Source organism: Tachysurus fulvidraco, chromosome 4 (genome assembly GCF_022655615.1).
Source record: "Tachysurus fulvidraco isolate hzauxx_2018 chromosome 4, HZAU_PFXX_2.0, whole genome shotgun sequence".
In the NCBI taxonomy this organism is placed as follows: Eukaryota; Metazoa; Chordata; class Actinopteri; order Siluriformes; family Bagridae; genus Tachysurus; species Tachysurus fulvidraco.
In genome coordinates, this window is record NC_062521.1 from 17,240,479 (window position 1) to 17,261,090 (window position 20,612).

The 20,612-nt window shown below is 38.1% G+C and overlaps 3 protein-coding genes across 8 annotated transcripts in view; 2 read left to right on the top strand and 1 right to left on the bottom strand.

Moving 5' to 3' along the window:
- kcnq5a (potassium voltage-gated channel, KQT-like subfamily, member 5a) overlaps positions 1-4,149 on the top strand; it is a 96,309-nt gene extending 92,160 nt beyond the window's left edge. For all 4 annotated transcript variants that reach the window (XM_027136340.2, XM_027136342.2, XM_027136344.2 and 1 more), the window contains one exon: positions 1,722-4,149. In XM_027136340.2, the coding sequence (XP_026992141.1) occupies positions 1,722-2,774 (1,053 nt within the window). In that variant the 3' untranslated portion in view covers positions 2,775-4,149. The remainder of the gene's footprint in view (positions 1-1,721) is intronic.
- Positions 4,150-4,505: 356 nt separating this feature from the next.
- ddx43 (DEAD (Asp-Glu-Ala-Asp) box polypeptide 43) lies at positions 4,506-14,548 on the top strand. 2 transcript variants are annotated; one of them, XM_047812458.1, is made up of 17 exons: positions 4,506-4,863; positions 5,018-5,073; positions 7,469-7,595; positions 8,433-8,570; positions 8,801-8,882; positions 9,521-9,677; positions 10,330-10,448; positions 10,596-10,706; positions 11,211-11,352; positions 11,528-11,628; positions 11,837-11,924; positions 12,742-12,869; positions 13,285-13,394; positions 13,560-13,698; positions 13,790-13,877; positions 13,977-14,126; positions 14,508-14,548. In XM_047812458.1, the coding sequence occupies exons 1-16, from the start codon at positions 4,605-4,607 to the stop codon at positions 14,118-14,120; spliced, it is 1,989 nt and encodes a 662-aa protein (XP_047668414.1). In that variant the 5' UTR covers positions 4,506-4,604; the 3' UTR covers positions 14,121-14,126; positions 14,508-14,548. The 2 variants fall into 2 exon arrangements, with proteins under 2 accessions (XP_047668414.1, XP_026992132.2); XM_027136331.2 differs by having other exon boundaries at positions 4,507-4,863; positions 13,974-14,126.
- A 117-nt stretch (positions 14,549-14,665) lies between these two features.
- On the bottom strand, positions 14,666-20,150 carry cgasa (cyclic GMP-AMP synthase a). Of its 2 annotated transcripts, none has more exons than XM_027136332.2 (5): positions 19,485-20,149; positions 19,164-19,383; positions 18,816-19,076; positions 18,291-18,387; positions 14,666-17,314 (listed from the first exon to the last, which is right to left on the bottom strand). In XM_027136332.2, exons 1-5 carry the CDS (start codon positions 20,121-20,123, stop codon positions 16,981-16,983), a joined length of 1,551 nt encoding a protein of 516 aa, XP_026992133.2. In that variant the 5' UTR covers positions 20,124-20,149; the 3' UTR covers positions 14,666-16,980. The 2 variants fall into 2 exon arrangements, with proteins under 2 accessions (XP_026992133.2, XP_047668415.1); XM_047812459.1 differs by having other exon boundaries at positions 16,965-17,268; positions 19,485-20,150.
- Between the last annotated feature and the right edge of the window lie 462 nt (positions 20,151-20,612).

Sequence of the window (20,612 nt, forward strand, 5' to 3'; positions counted from 1 at the left end):
TCATGCAAACCAAAAACCACTAAACATCTGTCATTTTGTGTGATTTGTACTTTAATTAGACAATGAGTGCTGAGGCTACCAACTTTTAGCATAAGCACTTTATCATTTTTTTAAAAAAAAAATAGAGTAAATAGTCCACATCAGTCACATTCATTAACACGCCTGGTAATGGTAATGGTAACGTCGACATAAACGTCACGGAAGTCGGCTGAAATCTTTTAGCCAATTAAAGAGTAAAACTCGTCTGCTTGTCACTCGGTATCATAACATAACAAGAGCCGATTGGCTGTGTGTTACAGTTACAGTTAACATCGGGTCTCTCTTCATACTGTACCATTTTTTGTTTTGTAAAGTTGCTTGTGGTGCTGTTGCACTGGGTTTTGTAACCATCCAAAGTCATACTCATTGAAATGTTAGCCACAGTTAAAGGTGGGGTCTCTGTTGTTTGAGAAATGCTTCAGAAAACTGTTTTGGGCCACCAAACAAAACAAAAACAAAACTAACGTGTAGCCAATGAGCAGAAGGGGGCGTGACTTGTCAATATGGGTGGAGAGAGTGTTCAGTGCGCATGTGTGACAGTAGCAGAAAGCGGTTTTAACATTGATATGGCGGATAAAAACAAAGAAAGGAAGCGAAGAAAGGCCTACGATAAGGCAAGAAGCAGGATCCATGTTAATATACAGTAGGATCAGCTTTCCAGCACTGGAGAGAACTGAACGTCTTCCACGTGAAACGGAGATAAACCTTACACGGTACAACACACAGTACTACAAAAACACATTTGTATTACCATAATATCACTCATTGAGTTCATTTATTGATAAAAATACCCTCGGTCAGCTGCCCCAACAGATTCCGCCATAATGCTTGTCTGGGTTATACTTGGGTTATAGTTGTCTGATGTATGTGTGGGGCGGAGCCATCAAAACAGGGGTGGGACCCATTTGGGTTGGGCGTGTTTGTTTTGGTGTTTTCAAATGTCAACATTGGCTTTCAAACAACAGAGACCTCACCTTTAAGAGAATGTAGAAGCTAAAAATTGAATTTCAGGAGGCAGGCAGACTTTAGTGGGGCTTTAGTGGGGCTAATTTTAAACTTTACAATTTTATTCTATTTCTGTGCTTCTGTAAAGCTGCTTTGAGACAATGTCAGTTGTTAGAAGCACTATACAAATAAATTCAGTTGATTGAATTGTGCATTAGCTGCCGGTTTAATTCGCCTCTTCGCCAACTGCAGCTGATACTCAACCATGCACACGTTCAACCCCTGCAATTGGTCTAATGTATATTAATGCACACACTCTAAAGGCAATTGTAAGGTGGATGTGCCAAAAAATCTAAGGCTTATTACAGTTTTTTAAAGTTATGCTTTTTATAAAGTTGTAAAGAAAGGTTCTGTTAGGAGAAGTTTATTTAAGACGTATGGGTTTATATAAGGAGTCTAAAGTATCAGGTGTCAGGACAGAGGACTGTACTTTCCTGTTTCCTAATAATATAACAAGCTGTGTTTTTTTTTTTTTTGTCTTTTTAAATTTAATAGTAATTAAAAACAGGCTGGATAGGACTGAGTGTTTATCTCTAACATATGTGATAACAGGAAAATCACTTTGCTTTGTTTAAGTTCCATAACTTACTGAGTGATAATTAATTCAGGGCAACAAAAAATGGTAACATAGAACCTAAAAAATGAATGTTGAGCTATTTATCTTTTATGTGATGCAGGTTCAGTCCATTGAGTCAAAGTTGGACTCCCTGTTGGATATCTATCGTCAAGTTCTCCAAAAAGGCTCTTCCTCAGTACTGGGCCTGTCAGCCCTTCCTCTGTTTGAGCTGGAGCAGACCTCAGACTACCACAGCTCCATTCAGAGCAGAGATATCTCATCCACCCAGCTGAGCAGAAGCGGGATTTCCCGTTCAATCAGTGATAACCTACCTTGCGGCCTTCAGCTTGTCCTGGCACCCAGTGAGCTCAACGTAGGCACTGGCTTCCCAGCATCCTCCTCCTCATTCTCTCCATCTCCTCTGCTTCAGAATCCACCATCTAGCCCAGACAGTGTGTACCCAGCTTCCCCTCCTCCCATCCTCACTCCCAACAATCTCTCCAGAGCTCATACCAACTTTCCTGAGCTGGCCAGGCCTCTTCCTATGACCACCCCCAATACACACACACTCCAGCTGCCCATTGTGGCTCCACTGCCTCCAAGCAGGCCTTCCAGCATGATCTCAGAGACACTGCAAGAAAGCAATCCCAACTCTTGCCTGCTTAACACCCAAACTGAAGATGTGTCAGACACAGAGGCTAAATGTTCAGAGAGCACAGTGCAGCTCAGGAGCAGGCCTGAGCGGAGCCCCAAGGAAGAGGGCTCCTGGAGAAGACACTTGAGTCTCGAAATGAATCCATTGAGCCTCGCATCTGCAGCAGTCAACCCGCTGCAGGACAACCGGGCATTGGGGAAGTCACTCTCTGCACATAACCTCATGCTGCCATCAGGCACAGAGTGCCACCCCAACCTGTCTGCTCGGAGTAGTGGCAGCAGCAACAATGAATCCAATGACCGGGAGACACTGACGGACTGGGGAGAAACAGAACTGTTCATCACTGACAAAGAGCTGGCCACCAGCAAGGGGAACTTCACCCTGCTCTCTCAGCAGAGCACAGACACCAGCTTCTCAACTGAGCTTGTACAAATGGTAGCCGGTGGACCAGCTCGGAGCCAGACAAGACCGTCGGGCAGCTCAGAGTCTCTAAGCCTGCCTCATGTCCTTATAAAGTAATACCAACACACACAGCAGCCTCAGTGTGGAGACTGGACACACCATATTCACTTTTTCCAAAAGGTGGCAGCTTCACTTCTTGCCTTTTCAGCATCAGTTGATAAAAAGATGTGATGTTCCTCATAACTTTATGTTCTTACATGCCACTGCATGGATAATTTTGTCATGATGGGAATTTTAATGAAGTAGAAGGTATTTAGAATTAAAAGGTGACCTGAAGGATTATACTGAATGAGCTCTGATCTCAGTCTTGCATGTGCTCTTGCATGTTTAAAATGCAACCACACATAGGATTGAGAGTATTTATGCATTTATGGTTATTAACAGCCTGCCCAGTCTTTGAATTCATATTTGAGTCTCCTTTTTTAAACCAATCTTTATTCAGTTATGTATGCCTTACTTAAGTCAAATATTTCACCAGTAATATAAATCAAGCATTAGCACCCTACATTTTTTGTGGCTATGTTTAAAAAAAAAAAAACAGTTTTAACAGGTTCAAATAACCAGTGTTTATTTTATTTTATGTGACTGCATCAATCCCATCACCACTGACATTTTTCGATTTTTTATACATTTTTATTGTTTAGCCTCACATATTACATAATTGATCTCACATTTGTATTCTGTTTTACTCTGTAGCCCACCACAGTCTTAAAGTCAACCTAAAATGCTGCTTACCATTCTTCTATTAGCTGGTTATCAATATAACTTCAGTAAGAATGTATGATGTCAATATCTGTTTTGTATATCATAAGACAAACCTCCTTGTGTTGAAGGATTTCTGTGCAGAGCCTCTGGTACACACTGAGGATGAGCTTGGCACTGTAGCTTACAACAGTTGGAAGCACAATTGTTTAAAGAATTACAAGAAACCTGCAAATGTGATGAAAGGTTTTTACATGATGGTACAAAACATGATGGTACAAAAGTCTCTGGATGTTGATTATTGTTCCATCAATTCACTATAGCATACATGTATTTCAGTTGCGAAAAATAATGTAGATTAATGTTAATAATTAACACATTTTAGGTTCTTATTTTATTTGTAACTAAATGCTTCATGGTGCCTTTTTGCATAGTTTTTTTTTCTTATGTTACCTGTCCTGGTTTTCTTTATACTCTTCCTTTGGGATAGCTATACATTCTATCTGATTGTGTACTAAGTCATTTTTTTATTTGTTTGTTTTTCCACTAATTCAGTAATTTATTACACAAAACTAGCCTTAATATACATGCTTGATAATGTTATTCTGTCATGCTGATTAATTTATTTTTTAACTCTGTGCACATAACAGAGCTGAAGCTCTGGGTTTGAAGAAAAAAAAATGCAAAAATAAACTTTATCATACTTCAATAAAGAAATGACTTGAACACAGACAGCAGTTGCGTGTCATTGTGCGATTGAGACTTTTATACGTGGGGGGAGTTTTAAACCACCCCTAGGCCCAGTCATTTAAATCAAATTAAAAAAGTCAATTAAGATTAAAATTCTAATGAAATATTCTATGTTGAAAATGAAAAATGTTTTAAATAAAATCTGGGCTGTGAATGAACTGAAATATTGGGGGGAAACAAAACAGTAAAATTCTCAGAGCCATAAACTCAGCCAATGACAAACTGTTCTGATATTTAATTCAATTTAATACATCAACAAATGTAAGAAAAGTTCAGGTAGTTGAACATGTATGCAATTTATCACTAAATTATGGCTATATACCTTTATGCTTGTAGAACTGTAACCTTTATGGGCGTGGCCACGCGAGCGGACGTTGGTGGTCGCGTGTTAATCGTAGAGTTAGTTTCAGTCGAAGTGAATTTTATCTACTTCAAATGTCGGATTGGGAAGCTGAATATGACGAGATTGGTGAAGCCATCTCGAAGACTTCGCATGTTAATACAGCTACCTATACACGATGGAAAGCTGCCTCAAACAGAGACGTTACCGCCACCACCGAGCGTGAGAGAGATGTTACCGTCACCACCGAGCGTGAGAGAGACGTTACCGTGACCCAGCGTGACTTTAACAACAGGAGACAAACGCGCCCTCTGACACTAACTTTGGAAAACTCTTTAATCGGGAGAGTTATAGGTAAGCTAGCTTTATATACATTTACTGACGTTCATAATAAGAATAATAATAGGTTAGTGCGTTAAATTGAACTAGTAACAAAGTTAGCTAGCCAGCTAGTTTGTTTGTTTGCGCGAGCGCATCACACGTCTGTCGTTTTGTTGCACGTGGACAGGTCGAGGAGGAGCTAAAATACGTGAACTGGAGCAGACAAGTGGAGCGAGAATTAAGGCAAGTTCGTCTACTGAAAAATCAACTAGTCAACATGGTTAGTCAATACTGTGACGACTCGCTTAATGCTGATGAAGTACGTGATGAGTGTCCTGGGACAGCGCCATATTAGATTCATCCTAGAATTATCCAATCAATAATACGCCTTTAAACACCCTTATGCCTTCACCTATAGCCCTCAATTGCCCAGTTGTATAAAATGAGATAAAAAAAATGTAAGTAAGGAGAGTTATATGTATAAAGGGCGTCTACCAAATGACAATTTATTGGTATTTGTAATTTATTGGTATTAACGTTAATAATTTTATTGGTAATTTATTGACGGTCCCTAAGTGTCACGCCACTGAATATCTCAAGTCAAATCAAGAAGCTTTTATTGTCATTTCAACCATATATAGCTGTTGTAGTACACAGTGAAATAAGACCACGTTTCCCCAGGATCATGGTGCTACATAGACAGAGCTATAAGGACTTAGTAAGTTAGTCCTAGATACATAAAGTGCAACTGTGCAACCTGGTGGAAACAGTGCAGGACGAGACAAAAAGACTGTGCAGGACAAAATACAGTGCAAACAAAAAAATACAAGACATTACACAAAACCAGCACTGACCAGTGTAAATACTGTATGTTTAATCAGAATTACATGTGCAGAAATACTGGAATGAACACATTATTATAGCAGCAGTTACAGTACATGAGATATTGTAAAGTATTGTGCAAAACAGCAAACGACTGAAATGAGAGACCGCATGCGCAAAGAGCAAAAACAATGTGCAAAACAGCATGTAAATAGATTGATTGATAGATGTGCAGTCCATACAGTTCATGTGTGTGTTGTGCTCAGTACAGTTCAGTCATGTTATTAAGGTGGTGATGGCTTGTGGAAAGAAACTCTTACACAGTCTGAAGTGAAGTGAAGTGACGTATGGCTAAGTATAGTGACCCATACTCAGAATTTGTTCTCTGCATTTAACCCATCCAAAGTGCACACACAGCTGTGAACACGCACACCGTGAACACACACCTGGATGCTGCCATTTATGCTGCGGCACCCGGGGAGTAGCTGGGGAATTCGGTGCCTTGCTCAAGGGCACCTAAGTCATGGCTTGCCCGAGACTCGAACCCACAACCTTCGGGTTACGAGTCAGACTCTCTAACCATTAGGCCACGACTGTCTGGGTTCAAATGCTTCGGTACCTTTTTCCAGATGGCAGGAGGGTGAAGAGTGTGTGTGTTGACATCTACAATGCTGATGGCTTTGCGGATGCAGCGTGTGGTGTAAGTGTCCGTAATAGCGGGAAGAGAGACTTCAATGACCTCAGCTGTCCCCACTATCCGCTGCAGGGTTTTTCGAACCATGATGGTGCAGTTCCCAAACCAGACAGTGATGCAGCTGCTCAGAATGCTCTCAGAGGTCCCTCTTTATCTGTCGAATGTCCAGCCTAAAACTAACCTCACCTCGCTGCTCCAGTAGACAAACTGAGTGGGGCAAATTGCTCTACAGTAGTAGCAAGTCAGCAGCAACAAAGGTAGTTCATTTAGCTTCCTGCTGTGTTTCCTTGTTTTTTATTATTATTTGAAATGCAGTTTAATGACAAAGTACCCATTGTTCACCCATAAATTTGTCAAGACTGCAGGAGCTTTTATGAAACCGTACTAGGAAACTGTCTGTGAATTTAATGTACAAAGATTTAAACGCATCCTATGCCAGGAATCTGAAACTGCTCAAGTGTTTGAGTAGGGATTATCACCAACCTGTGGAAATGTACTTGTGTATCAGACTCACACAGTACTGGGTTTGCTTGTACACACAGTTCATAGTTTTAACAATGCCATAAGTGTCTATTTTTAATATTTTCTATGTTAAAATTATGGATGCCATGCAAACATTTAATTTTTCTGTCTACCAGATGTGTTTGTACCACTCACATGCATACAGTATTTGTCTATTATTTCACATAGTACTGTTGTTGAATCCACGTACATGAACCAGTTTAGGATTGGCTCTCAGATTACCTAATTGGCCTAACTGGCTTTCTCTCTTTTGAGAGATCTGCAATACACATATTATGTGCATCAACAGTTGACGTACCCAAGAGAGAAACTTGTGGTTTGTAAAATGCAAATTCTGATGTACCTTACAATTGTTGTGATACACTTTCAGCATTATCATGCAGTAACTCCTCATTTCTGTAGTCTGAACTGAGACTATAGTGACATGTGAGAGTGACACTTCACATAACTCTTATGCCCTTGTTCTTTTTATACAAAGTTGGGTGTATAAGCTTATTTAAATGTTTAAAGGGAATCAGTAAGTGTGACTGAACATTTTCATAAAATAATGTTTATTTGAAATAATTTGACATGGCTAATGTCTGATTGTAATTTGTGTAGATTAACCGTGGAGATTATGAGGGAGAGGTGCTGATCTTCGGTAACAGTGATGTCCAGCAGAAAGCCAGTGATCTGATCAAGGAACTGATTGGAACAAATACAGCCAGTGGGCCTGGAATTTACAGTGGTAAGAGAAACGCAGGATGAGCAGTACATGCAAACTCTTTACTGCTCTAAACAATAGTCAATAAATCACACTCAGTAACACATGAGCATATCAGCTGCAGTGGAAAACTCCTGGTGCTGTTTGGCATGTTTACTGCATTCCCACACGGCAGTTACAGTATAGTTTTGGTTGTATTTAAACTCTCAAATGGTTGCGAAAATATGAATGCAGTGAGTAGCATGCAGTACACACAATATTTAAAGAGCATCGATGATAGAAAAGTCATATCAGCTCTAAATAATGGTGCTTTTGCAGTTTCCTTGCAAAACAGGCAACAGATTAGACATATCTTGGCATATCAAATCACCATCCTGCTCATCCACCACATAATGTCTAATTACATTTACAGGAATGTCAGGTGAGACGTCATGTGATAGCATGTGATATAGAACACCAGTTGTTTCAGCCACAATATACACATTTGTATCCCACCATCTACAGTATTCCATTTTAAGCCTTAATTATCAGCTTCCTATTTACTCTGACCACACAAACTGAAGTGATTCCTGCTCCATCAGGTTTGTGCCTGACTGACTGTTAGCAAAACTACATCTGCATCTGTTTTTATTCCCCATGCAAAGTTTGTGTGGTAATGAAGAAGCCTTTTTGCCGATTCAACTTAAATGGGACCACATTTAGTGAAGTCACACATGTGCTTTAAACATTGATTGAGGTGAAGTCAGAGTGGCATAGAAATATGTAATGATTGTGTGTCTGACTTCAGTTTTGTCTCATTCTGCCCACTAAACTGGGTTAAACTATGAGTAACTGCAGTCTTCTGTGTGTTTGTTTCTGCAGGTAATCAGAGTTCACGCTCAAAGAGTGACACTTGCTGGTCAGCATGTGCACTGCAGGCTTCAGCGCCGCCGCCTTCTCCTATAGATTGGGGTGCCATAAGAGAGAATAGGGAGAAGTATGAAACTTTGAAATGGCAAGGTGAGTTCAGTTAGCAGTATGTTTTAGTAAATCTCATCATTTCAGCTACATTTAAGGAACTGATTGTTGAAAAAGGAAAAAAACACAAAAGTGAAATGCCTTTATACTTTCATTCATACTCATTGTTGGCTGTTTTAGTAATCAACTCTAAAGTTTTATATATTAACCTGATTTATCATTTATTTTGTTGATTTATGTGCTATCTAATCTAAAACATTCCTGCTTTTTAGATCTTCCACCCCTGAAGAAAAATTTTTACATTGAGGCAGATTCTGTGGCCAAGCGCAGTGCAGAGGAGATCAGAAACTGGAGGTGTGTATGCATGCTGCGATACATCATAGTTAAACAGATGGTTGTCTTGAACTATTACAGTCTTTGTACACCTTTTAGGTGCTGTTATCACTGATTCAGTGCAGGACACCAGAAGGGAGTAGTGGAAATGTGCTTAAATAGTAGCTGTATAAATTACTTGAAATGTCTTTTACTTTAAATGTTTGTTTTAGTTCGTAAAAATAAAAACAGGTATGTGGATAAAGTTGTTATGCTTTAATGTATTGAATTGTATTGAAACTTGCTTGTACGTGAACCAAGAAATATCAGAAAATCACTGGCGTTAGATAGTATTTACAGTATAAGCAAACTGATTTGCTGAGCAACCAGAAGAGGGCTGTCTTTAACTATGAATGCATCAGAGTAAGTGCTCATTGGTACATAACTACAAAACAATGAGTCAGAGTGTTTTGCGTAGGTAATTGTGAGCCAATCAGAAAAGTGTTGGGGGTTGTTGTTGTGGTTTAAAAAATCTTTCTTCTGACAGGAAGTGCAGTTAATGGTTGGCTACAACCCGAAATATTTTGTGATCTAAAAAATAAATAATAAGTGATATCATGTCAAATAGATATCATGTTTCCACATTATGCAAAATACTTCCCTTAATCACTATCCCACAGAAAGGAGAACAACAATATCTTTGTGGATGATCTGAAAGAAGAAGTGAAAAGAGCAATTCCTAATCCCGTGTACACTTTCGAGGAGGCCTTTTCTCACTATCCTGGAATAATGGAGAACATAGTCAGAGTTGGTTTTCAAAAGCCAACTCCAATACAGGTACTGTGATTCCTTAGAAATTTAAAATGAGGCTCAGTTGGGATTCCATTAAACAGTGCAAAACAATAAGACTCTACAATATATAGGGAATGTAATTTGGTATTGCAAAATAAGCAGGTTGCCCACATGATGCTTTTTTGAGTGGGATGTGATTGCTTTGAAGGCGTATTCGCTTGGTATCTATAAATTCCGTGGACATTTAAGGTGTATATTTTGGTGTTTAAGGGTTTCTATTAAGGCTTTTAATAGCTCACAAACAACTCCAAATGTAAATATTGAGTTTAGTTTACTTGAGTTCTGCTTGCTAATTTAGTCTTGATAATAATTTAGACATCACTGGCCAGAAGTCCAAAAGCGCAGAACTGGCCATGCTGTCTGGACAGGAGGGGTGGTGTTCCTCTCTCTCCTGTCAGTTAGAGCAATACTAAACAAATGGGGGCATCTGAGAGTTTATGTTTGCAGAATAGGACAGTGCTTTCCTCCATCTGTGCTGACTTGCCATGTGATGCAGCAGTTAAGGTTAGATGCATCACTGAGGAAATGTGTCGTCTTCAGAGGAAATGTGTGTTGGTTCACAATATAGCACTACTAAATTGAATCACACAATTATTTTTTTTTTCCTTCTGTGTTTATCATTTTTTTTCTGCTACAGTCTCAAGCTTGGCCTGTAGTTCTGAGTGGCCTGGATTTGATTGGTATTGCACAGACTGGCACTGGGAAGACGCTCTCCTATCTTCTCCCTGGGTTTATTCACATGGACCAGCAGCCTGTGTAAGGACACTCTTTAGTGGACTTTCACAATTATGTTTATCAATGACATTTTTGCGACTATTGACTTTTTATGACCTTTTTTCATGTTTTGTTTCTGGCATGTTGGGAATCTAAAATACAAAAATCTTTAAATTGTTTCTTTTTTAGGCCTAGAGACAAGCAAAATGGCCCTGGAATGCTGGTTCTAACTCCTACTCGTGAACTGGCACTCCAGATAGAAGCAGAGTGCAAAAAGTACAGTTACAAAGGCTTTAAAAGGTATACATGTTGCTTTAAGGGACGCTTTGGAATATGTGTACAAAAAAGATATACAGATTTGTTAAAATTATGTAGCCTTGGGTTGGAGATAGGGTTGATTGTCAACGATGTTGGATTTCATAGAAATAGTTAATGGTGCATGTTACATTTTAAGCCTATTTATTTTGATTAGTGTTCTTTTACATAACCTATAGCAGGGGTGGACCAAAACTGTGACCTGTTATAAACCTTCACAGAATTAAAGTTTTCATTTAGCTTATGTTTCACACCACCTTTCAGTTTAAACCTAAAATGCTGTGATTGTTGGTTAGAACATCAAGTTAGAACATCACATATCTTATTGTAAATGCCACAAACATCTACACATGCCACAAACGTTTCAAGACTTAGTATGATACATTTTGTATATTTTTCTTTCCTAAGCATATACAAATTGAGGTAAATGTGAACATGTGCTTACACAGATATAAAAAGTTAACATGCAAAATATCTGTTTGCCCCCAGTATCTGTGTTTATGGAGGAGGTGACAGACGTGCTCAAGTAAAGAGCGTTACCAGTGGTGTTGATATTGTTATTGCCACACCAGGAAGACTGAATGATTTGCAAATGAATGATCTAATAAACCTACGTTCCATCACATATCTGGTATGTACATTTCATGAACACGTCAAGCATGCTGACATACTGGAAAGGGAGGGGCGGCAATTCACTCATGCTATGCAGTGCTGGAATCAAACTGGTTTCTTGTATCCACTAGAAAACAGGTTTTCTGTTCCCAGACCTGCTTTGTGCCATGTTGATTTTTTTCTTCCCATGACAGGTATTGGATGAGGCAGATCGAATGCTGGACATGGGCTTTGAGCCTCAAATCATGAAAATCATCCTGGACATTCGGCCTGACCGGCAAACAATTATGACCAGGTCAGAGACTAGTCATCTGTCTTTAGTGTTAGTATGACACATCTACAGTATATACCTTAAGCGAGACAACTTGCCTGGTAGACTATTTTCTTATTCACTCTTTATGTCCAAAGATATTAAATTCAGCTAAGTAATTATTCATTTTGTTCAGAAATGTGTCCAAAAAAAAAAAAATACCTTTGCTGTTATGTTTTTTGAATAAATCTAGTGCCACTTGGCCAACAGGTGTGAGACGTTTGGCCAAGTCCTACCTAAAAGACCCCATGATGGTGTATGTGGGCACTCTAGACCTAGCAGTAAGTGGGCATTTATTCTGTTTTTCCACCTGAACTCAGGCTGTAATATTATGGAAAATCCTTATATTTCCTTTTGAGAGAGATTGCAAAGGGTACTTTCGGAAGGGTACTATCTGTGAGCTTTCAGTACTTTCAGTCACTGTGGTAACTAATAATTACAGTTTTAATGACTTTATTCTGGCTAAGAACTAACTGACAAGCTCACAGATATTACTAAATATATAAAACATAAAATACAATGGTGTAATTTTACCAGGTGTAATATTTTTCTTATTTGATGGCTTGTTCTTGCCAAAAAGTTTTGCCTTTGTCACCTACCTGTTACTGAAAAACATCCAGCCAAGCAGTCTTGTTACTGAAACTTTTCAATGCACACAACATTCCAAATCTGAAAGTATCTGCCCTTCTTGTTGCTCTCCCTTCATTTATTGGCCTTTTTTTTTTTTTGCTTCTAATTTGTTTTATCCTTGCCATTTATATTTGATTGCACACTATGGGATAATGATAATAATCTGGCTGGTATAGTTTGTATTCTGTAGAATCTGTAGGTGTTGACCTGATCAGTAGCATGTGGGAAGATAAAAGGAATTAGCAGACCATGACACAAACTGCTAAGTTGTAATTCTATGTAATTATGGGCTAAAACACAGGTTTGTTAGTTTTAAAACGAACATGAGTTAAATTAATGGTAAGGAATGTATGAGGTTGTAGTCATCAGAAATCTTATGTGTTCTCTGTGGTTTTGAGCATTTCCTGGAGAGTTTGAAAAATCCCCCATGAATTCCCCCAATTACAAATTTGTTCTCTTCTCTTTTAGGCTGTGGACACAGTGCAGCAGACAGTTTTGATTGTACAAGAGGAAGAAAAGAAGGAATATGTCTTTGACTTTATTTACAATATGGAGCCTGAGGATAAAGTGTTAATATTTGTTGGAAAAAAAATTGTGTAAGTTTACCTATCCAAACTTTCCTGGGTTTCCTATTGTGCTCATTTAAAATTCAGTGCTTTCAGTTATAAGGGAAAGGAGAGATCACACACATGTTGTAATACAGCATTTCATAAGGCACGTCATCCACACGCTTTGTTTTAGCTGCCCACACTATACAAATACGAAACTAACTTTCGTTTTTAAGTAAATTCCCTCCCTCTATTCCTGAATCTAGAAGTAAATGTAAAGTGAAACTTCTAATTTTCCTTGTGCACTGAATATGATTTAATGCATCATTTTTATGTATTTGAAGGCTTTATATTCTACTTGCTCTACTGTTCTTCAAATGTGTTAATATCCAAAAATGTTCAGGGTTTTATTTGTTATCTTTTTCTCTTCCTTGTGCTGCCTTCCTGTCAATGTGGTATTCAGTGCAGACGACCTATCCAGTGATCTGTGTCTGAGGGGGATAGCTGTGCAATCTCTGCATGGAGACAGAGAGCAGTGTGACCGTGAAGAAGCCCTACAGGACTTCAAAGATGGTATGCTCAAATCATCGTATGGAATAGTGAATTTTATTTTTTTTTATTTTTATAAACATTTAGGTAGTAAACGCTACATAATGAGTAGATAATCCACTTGTTTTTTTTGTCGTTGTTGTTTTGTTTTTGTTTTTTAAATATTTTGTTTATTTTTGCTGTATGCAGGACGTGTGCGTATACTTGTGGCCACTGATCTGGCATCTAGGGGACTAGATGTCCATGACATCTCGCATGTCTTCAACTTTGACTTCCCTAGGAACATTGAGGAGTATGTGCACAGAGTTGGGCGGACCGGCCGTGCAGGGTATCAGCATTCCTCTGCCTATGTGTCAGAGTATCTAAAGTTGGTGCATTGTGTGTGTAATATATAAACACGTTCTCTATTGATTTGTTAGGAGGTCTGGTTTTTCTGTAACCCTGGTCACGAGAGGTGATTGGAGGATGGCAGGTGAACTTGTACACATTCTAGAAAGAGCTGGACAGGTAAGCTTACATGCTTGCCCACAACACAGATTTGATCAAAATGTCCATGCTAGTCTGCCTTGCTCTGGCTGGCTCTTTAGTTACACTGTGTTGTAGGAGGTACCAGTGGAGCTGGTATTGATGGCAGAGCGCTATGACAGACACCAGAAAGAGAAAGAGATGTTTCCTACTAAACCCAGAGGAGGAAGGGGTCAAAGAGGAGCCAAAGATGGGTTCAGAGGTGGCTCAAATAGACGTTTCTGAAGAAAGGTATTAGATAAAAGATATTAATATTTAGCTTATCAATATGCTCAAGTTAGAGAAAGCACATTGAGAAAGCTGCATTTTACCTTTTCACATGAAAAACGGTGAATTTTTCTTTTGTTTTTCTAGTGGATAATGAATAAAATGGCTATAAAATAGCATAATTTATGAAATTAATCTTAGATTCATGTTTATGTATGCTTTCCTGCACTCATTTTGCAAATATAAAATGCTAAAACATCAAGAGGGAAAGATAAGTATTCATACACTTGTTTTTGTCATTTTACCCTTTCATACTATTGATATTCTGACCCTTGATATTCTGCCTCAAAACCTTAACCACTTGTCTCTGCCATTTTTTTATCCTTTTTTTTCCCCCTTATGCAGAAACACTTTGAAAACTCAGCAATAAATTGGTGTATGAAAAGGTCAGTGGAAATATATTATTTAAGTTTTATATCACTTGTATATCACTTGTGACTTTAGTCAAAAATAACCGCAATATCACAATATTATGGCCTCTATACCAGACAATAACAGATATAGTAATTATAATGAATTTTATTCTTTGGTAAACACCATAAACATTTCTGTACTTTCTCTATTAAAAAAACACACTAATGATGCAAAATGAATTTTACAAATCCTTCCAGAACATCTTGCATGCATTTTTTTTTCCCCATAGACAATGAACTGGTGGACCATATTTAAAACAAAATTTATCGTCTGTCGACAAATCATTACTGTAAGAAATGACTCCTGTTTTTAATCCCATTGAAGATTGATGGATTTTGTAGTTGCATGAGCATTAGCAGAACCCTCATAAACTTGGGGAACTGAACATAACTTGCCAAGAGGAGTGTGCAAAAAAGGTGAACAGGATTGCTGTTACAAATAACAGCTGTAATTGGCAGCAATTATTAATTATTTTGCAACAAAGCACTAATGTTGTGGTGTTCGAAAACCTTTTAGCACGCAATATAACTTTTTAAAACATCTTTATGCTTATAAATACCTACATTTTAATCAAGCTGGATAAGAACTGATTTATTGGTAAATAGATTATACAGTAATTTACATGAGGGAAAATTTTTTATTTCAGAAATGTATTTGTTTCTTTTTGTGCACCTGAGTGAGAAGGCTGATTAGCCTTGTATGATTGGCTGTAATTGGCTGAATAACATCCGTGTGAACAGCCTGCCAGCAAATACAACCACTATCTGTAGAAGACATTCTTTGGAAGGAGCAGGGAATTTCCTTAGAAATGAAAGTTTCTGTAAGGTACAATGTATAGATTTATAATGGCTTGACAAACCACAACAGGGAATTTGTAATAAATAATAATAATGCTTAAAGGGGCCAAAATTCCCATCTACTCCATCTATTTGTCACCCGTTCCATCTTGATTTCTACTTGTTTATCATCCATCTTTTTCCAAGTAACTAACTTTCTGTCTGTCTGTCTTTTGAACTTCAATCTATCTACAAACATATTGAACAACAAAGATATTTGCATTGAAGCACAGATTTACCTAATTATTGACCCTCAAACACCCCACAAAGACACACGTGTGTGTGCACAGATTTTGTTTGATCAAGAACATGCAGACGGTCCACCTGAGTATTGGCGAGTGCACATAGGATCTCCTGACTGATGTCCGTAACATACAGAGTAGCTGTTGGATATTTTCAAAATGCCATATATTCAATAATTTGAATTGAATTTAAAAAAAAGAATTTGGAGATACTTTTACAATATTCGTTAATTTAAGCCTAGTCTACAATTAACTCTCATAAAGAGGCTGCATTTAAGTCAGACATTTTTGTCCAGATTCAACATTTATCTTCTGCTTCTAGAAAGAAGAGGCCAGTCAAGTTCATCTGTCTTCAGCCTGAAGTTTTTGTTCCAAATTTTTTCAAGAAAAATTACATTTGAGTTGAACAAGAACATTGTTTTCAGTTTGTTATTGTTTATATATCCAAAATAAATATTTTTCTGATTTAAATGACATTTCTAAAGAAAGTTGTTCTTTGTGTTTTATTTTTTTATTCTTCAAATAAGCATAAAATATCTAGATATCACACAACTCTCTCCCCGTAGAGGGACCAGTGAGACTTTATATATTTGTAGAGTTGTACTATGTATTAAAAGGTTAGTATTGAAGTTTAGTGGGTGTAGACAGTGCATTTGTAATGACATGCACATAATCTTTTATCTATTAAAACATTTTAATTTGGAAAAAAAAACGTGAAAAAAAAATCCTCCTACTTCCTAACAGTGTTGTAATGTACAAATACTTCATTACTGTACTTAAGTGGAAATTTCACGATCTGTTCTTTACTTTGCTATTTAAATTTGTCAACTTTTACTCCACTACATTTCCTAGATAAAATGTATACTTTTACTCCGTTATTTTCCACTAAGCATCTTTGTTACTCGTTACTACAAAATAAAATCAGAAGAAATGTGTGTGACTGCAATAAGGGAGGTTTGGCGAATCAGTTGGGGTATGTGAAGAAATGAATTCCACTGTGCTGTAATGTATATGTGACGATAATAAAGGCTTCTATGCCCCGTTCTTCTTCTTATGCCTTCCGAAAATCACTGAAATTTTACTTTTACTTCAAATACTTAAGTACATTAAATATCAGAAAATGACTTTTGACACTTAAGTACAGTAAATATCAGATACTTTAAGACTTTTACTTGAGTAGTATTCTAAAAGGTGACTTTCATTTCAACCAAAGTCTTTTTCTAGTATGATAATTGTACTTTTACTCAAGTATTGCTTTCTAATACTTTATACAACACTGCTTCCCACCACACAAAGTATAGGACTCTTGACTCAGAGCCTCTTGATTTAACACAGTAAAGGAAACCCGTTATTTCGTTGATTTTCAATGTAGTCTGCTAGGCGCTCGCATTTTTTCTTGTTAAGGCCATTGAGCAGATTTTGGGAGGGGATGAAGAAGTTGGGAAGTTTGCAGGCCCTCAAATTTTGCTCGAAGTCCCTGAGAAGTTGCTGGAAGCAGTGGCTGAGCTCACTTTCTGCCCACTCGCTGTCCTCCACTCTGGCAGCACATGCGTGAAGCAGTGCCGTCTTGGCATGGTATGAGCAGAGCTTGTCCGCCTCATCCACATGCACATCCTTCAGACGTTGCAAAAGGTATTTCAGAAGTTTCAGACATGATTTTCTGTAGATAATATTACACAAGTGTGAAAAAGTGTTTATCATTCTATCAAGTGACAACAGTGACTGATGCAGCAGATTCTTGTAGTGTGCAGTCAGAAATGGACACTGGATAACAGGACACTAGGGCTTCTTCCCAGATGTTGGAGCCTGACCACTTTTGTGCACTTTTAACTTAATATGAATATCCCTCAAATACAGTCCATAATCTAACAAAATGCTTCCTCAGAAAACAGGAGGCAACAGCAAAGGGGGAACGACTCAATATTAATGCCTGCGGTTAGAAATGGGACCATCAGCACTAAACTGTCCAGATATGTTTGGCAATATATACTTTATTAAATTTCATATTTACAAGAGCAAAAATATTTTTATTTTTTTTTACATAAAATAGATTAGTTCACTGAGTTCTGTAGCAGCGTGACTTTATCTAAAAATCTCTATCTTTGGACATCAGAACTGTTTCTAATTTGCCACAAGGATTTACCACAACTTGTGTGAAGCATGCTGGTATAAACCGGTTTTATGACTTTGAACACATTTTCTACCAAACCACAATTCTCCCAAGTGTGTGTGTGTGTGTGTGCGCACCCTCTTGCACTACAGATGGAATTTTTTTTTTTTTTTTACTTTACTTTACTGGTCCTTTCAAATTTAAACACAAACATTAGGAGAAATGGGTGTGGCTTAGACATTCAGTTGGCAGAAGCAGGGGAAAGTAAGACACTGCTTCTAGGTGATTAAGGTGAATTATTATTATTAATATTATTATTTTATTAGTGATCTTCACTAGGTTTGCTTATTCTTGAAATTGAGAAAAAAAAATAATAATTTGGGCATATAAAATGAACCTGAAATTGTTTTTGATAGATTTTTAATCACCAATTATAGTGTGAGATTTCATATACGATATACCCTGTAGTGGGGTTTTACTGGATTGTTCCAATTTGCTGGTTTGTGTGTGCATATGTCCAACTCACCTGCAGCACTTCTGTCCTCCCTCGCAGCAGGTTTTACTTTTGCCGTGGTTTTTCAGGATTTGTTTCTCCACGTGTGAGAAAGAAATTCGCCAAGCATCTGCCCACAACACACACATCTTTCTTTTTTTATTTTGTTTTAACAAGTAGAGCCACAATTAGACTCACTGACCCAAAAGTTAAAAACAAATCAAGAGCTTCAGTAAATGTTGATGGCCAACATTTAGCATAATTGAGTTACTGAGTTACTATAGACTTCTTGTCAGCTCAGGCCTGTCAGCTCACTGTCCTCTGACCGTTTATTTACAAGGTGTTATAACCTGTAGAGCATCTTAACACAGCCTGTATTTAGTTTTTCTCATCATTCTGTATAATTTCTAGAGATTGTTGGGTGCAAAATATCCCAGGAGTTAAGCATTTTCTTTGTTCTACATTCTGACTGATTCAAACATTAACTGAAGCTCTTGCATTACTCTGCTAATGCATGACCGTGTGATATACAGTATATATATATATATATTATTTTACCCTTGGCCATAATTCCATCCTGCTCTGCATTGCCTCTTCCCTCGTATTTAGGCACCAAGTAAAATGGCTTCCGTCTTTCCTCCATCCTCACTTTTTTGCCGAGCCAGTTTTCTATGTTGAAGCCATCCTGAGTGAAAGCAGGCCAGCTTGAGTGGACTTCCAGACTAGGGACAAAATCGATAGAAATGTTCTTGCCATTCTCCTTCACGAGCAGTGTTACAGCTGGACAGCCCATCTTCTTTCTGACCAGTGTAACATCATCTACAACATAAACACACACACACAGGATCATTATGCACCATTTTCCCCATTGCCTGAAGACATTAATAATTACAGAATAATACTTACATGGTAGTGAGCTAATCACGTGCTTTATTTTTTCTCGGAAATCTTTGAGCATTTCACTGGCCATGATAGTGTTGTCGTCGTTGACAAACTTGTTTAATGGATGTTTTAAGTTCCGTTTCATTTCTACACTATAGAAGGCCCCGTCTTCTGAAAAAGGCTGAAGTTTCACCCTCTCCACAGAAACAGTCATCATAGCATCAAACTCGTCAGGATGGCATATCTACAACACAGGTGCTCACTTTTAACCTTCATGTTGATTAAGCACTGAGACACAAAAAACTGTCGCTGATCTTTACAGTAAATGTTTACAGTGTCACTTACTTTAAGGTTTTCATAGTAGCTTCCTGTCTTCAGAACCCTGATATCTTTGCCCCAGTCCAGGTGCCGTTTCAGATGCTCGATTATTTTAGTCAGTATCTCATTGACGCATTTGGCTGATTCCGATCTCTCGTTTTTCTTCACCTTTAACTTTTCAAGAGCAGCCATTAGTACTTTATAGGGATTTTCGGTACCTTTTGCAGTTTGGGGCGCTTCAGTCTCTTCCACACACTTGGCATCCTTGGCGGATTTTTTCAGACGGGTGCCTTTTTGACTTTCTGACTCCACACTCTGGCTTTTTTGTACTTTTTTAGGAGCACTCTGGAGCTCTTTGTTCGGATTCTCCTCGATACTGCTGCCTTTCTTCGTTGAGCTCCGGGGAGCTACTTTCTTCTCTTCACTTCTTGTTTGTTTGGGTGTTTGTTGCTCTTCTGGAGATTCACAACTTGGTTTCCTCGCACAGACTTCTTGACTTGGATGGCTCTTTACATGGATCTTTGACTTGGAGTTCGCTTTGGCGTCCGTTGTCTTCTGCTCCTCGTTTTTCTGCTCGCTCTTCTTCCGTGTAGCATTAAGACTTTTAGCTCCGGATGCGCCTGGACCCTCGCCCTGGACTTTGCGCGGTCTCCCTTGAGCGCTCATACTGTAGCTGTTACAGCTGTGCGTAAAAGGCTGGACTGATGCGGTACTGGTGCTTATAAAGGACCTTGACGTCAGAGGAGGGTAAATCTAGTTTCATAATCGAGTATCAGTATGCCCTCAACCTTACAGCTTCTAATTATGAATGATTAGACATGGAGCCTATAAGGCACGTGTTTGTTTTTTTTTTTTTTGTTTTTTTATCATTTCACCCTGAACCAGAATAAACTCCTCTAGACACCAAACACTATCATTTCTTCCTCAAGGTAAACCAGATGCACAGGGCTTTAGTTAGTGCATGGGACCTTGTTAATGCATAGGGGTTAGAAATAGAAATGACATATAAATGTATTGAACTATTGACAAATATTCGTTTTGTGCTTTTTGTATATCAGACAAAATACACTTCTATTGCAGGATTTCCATTTTCCCATAAAAAATCATTCGGTCTATTGAAAAGAAGCTACATTTTATTTTGAAAATGTTACTCCA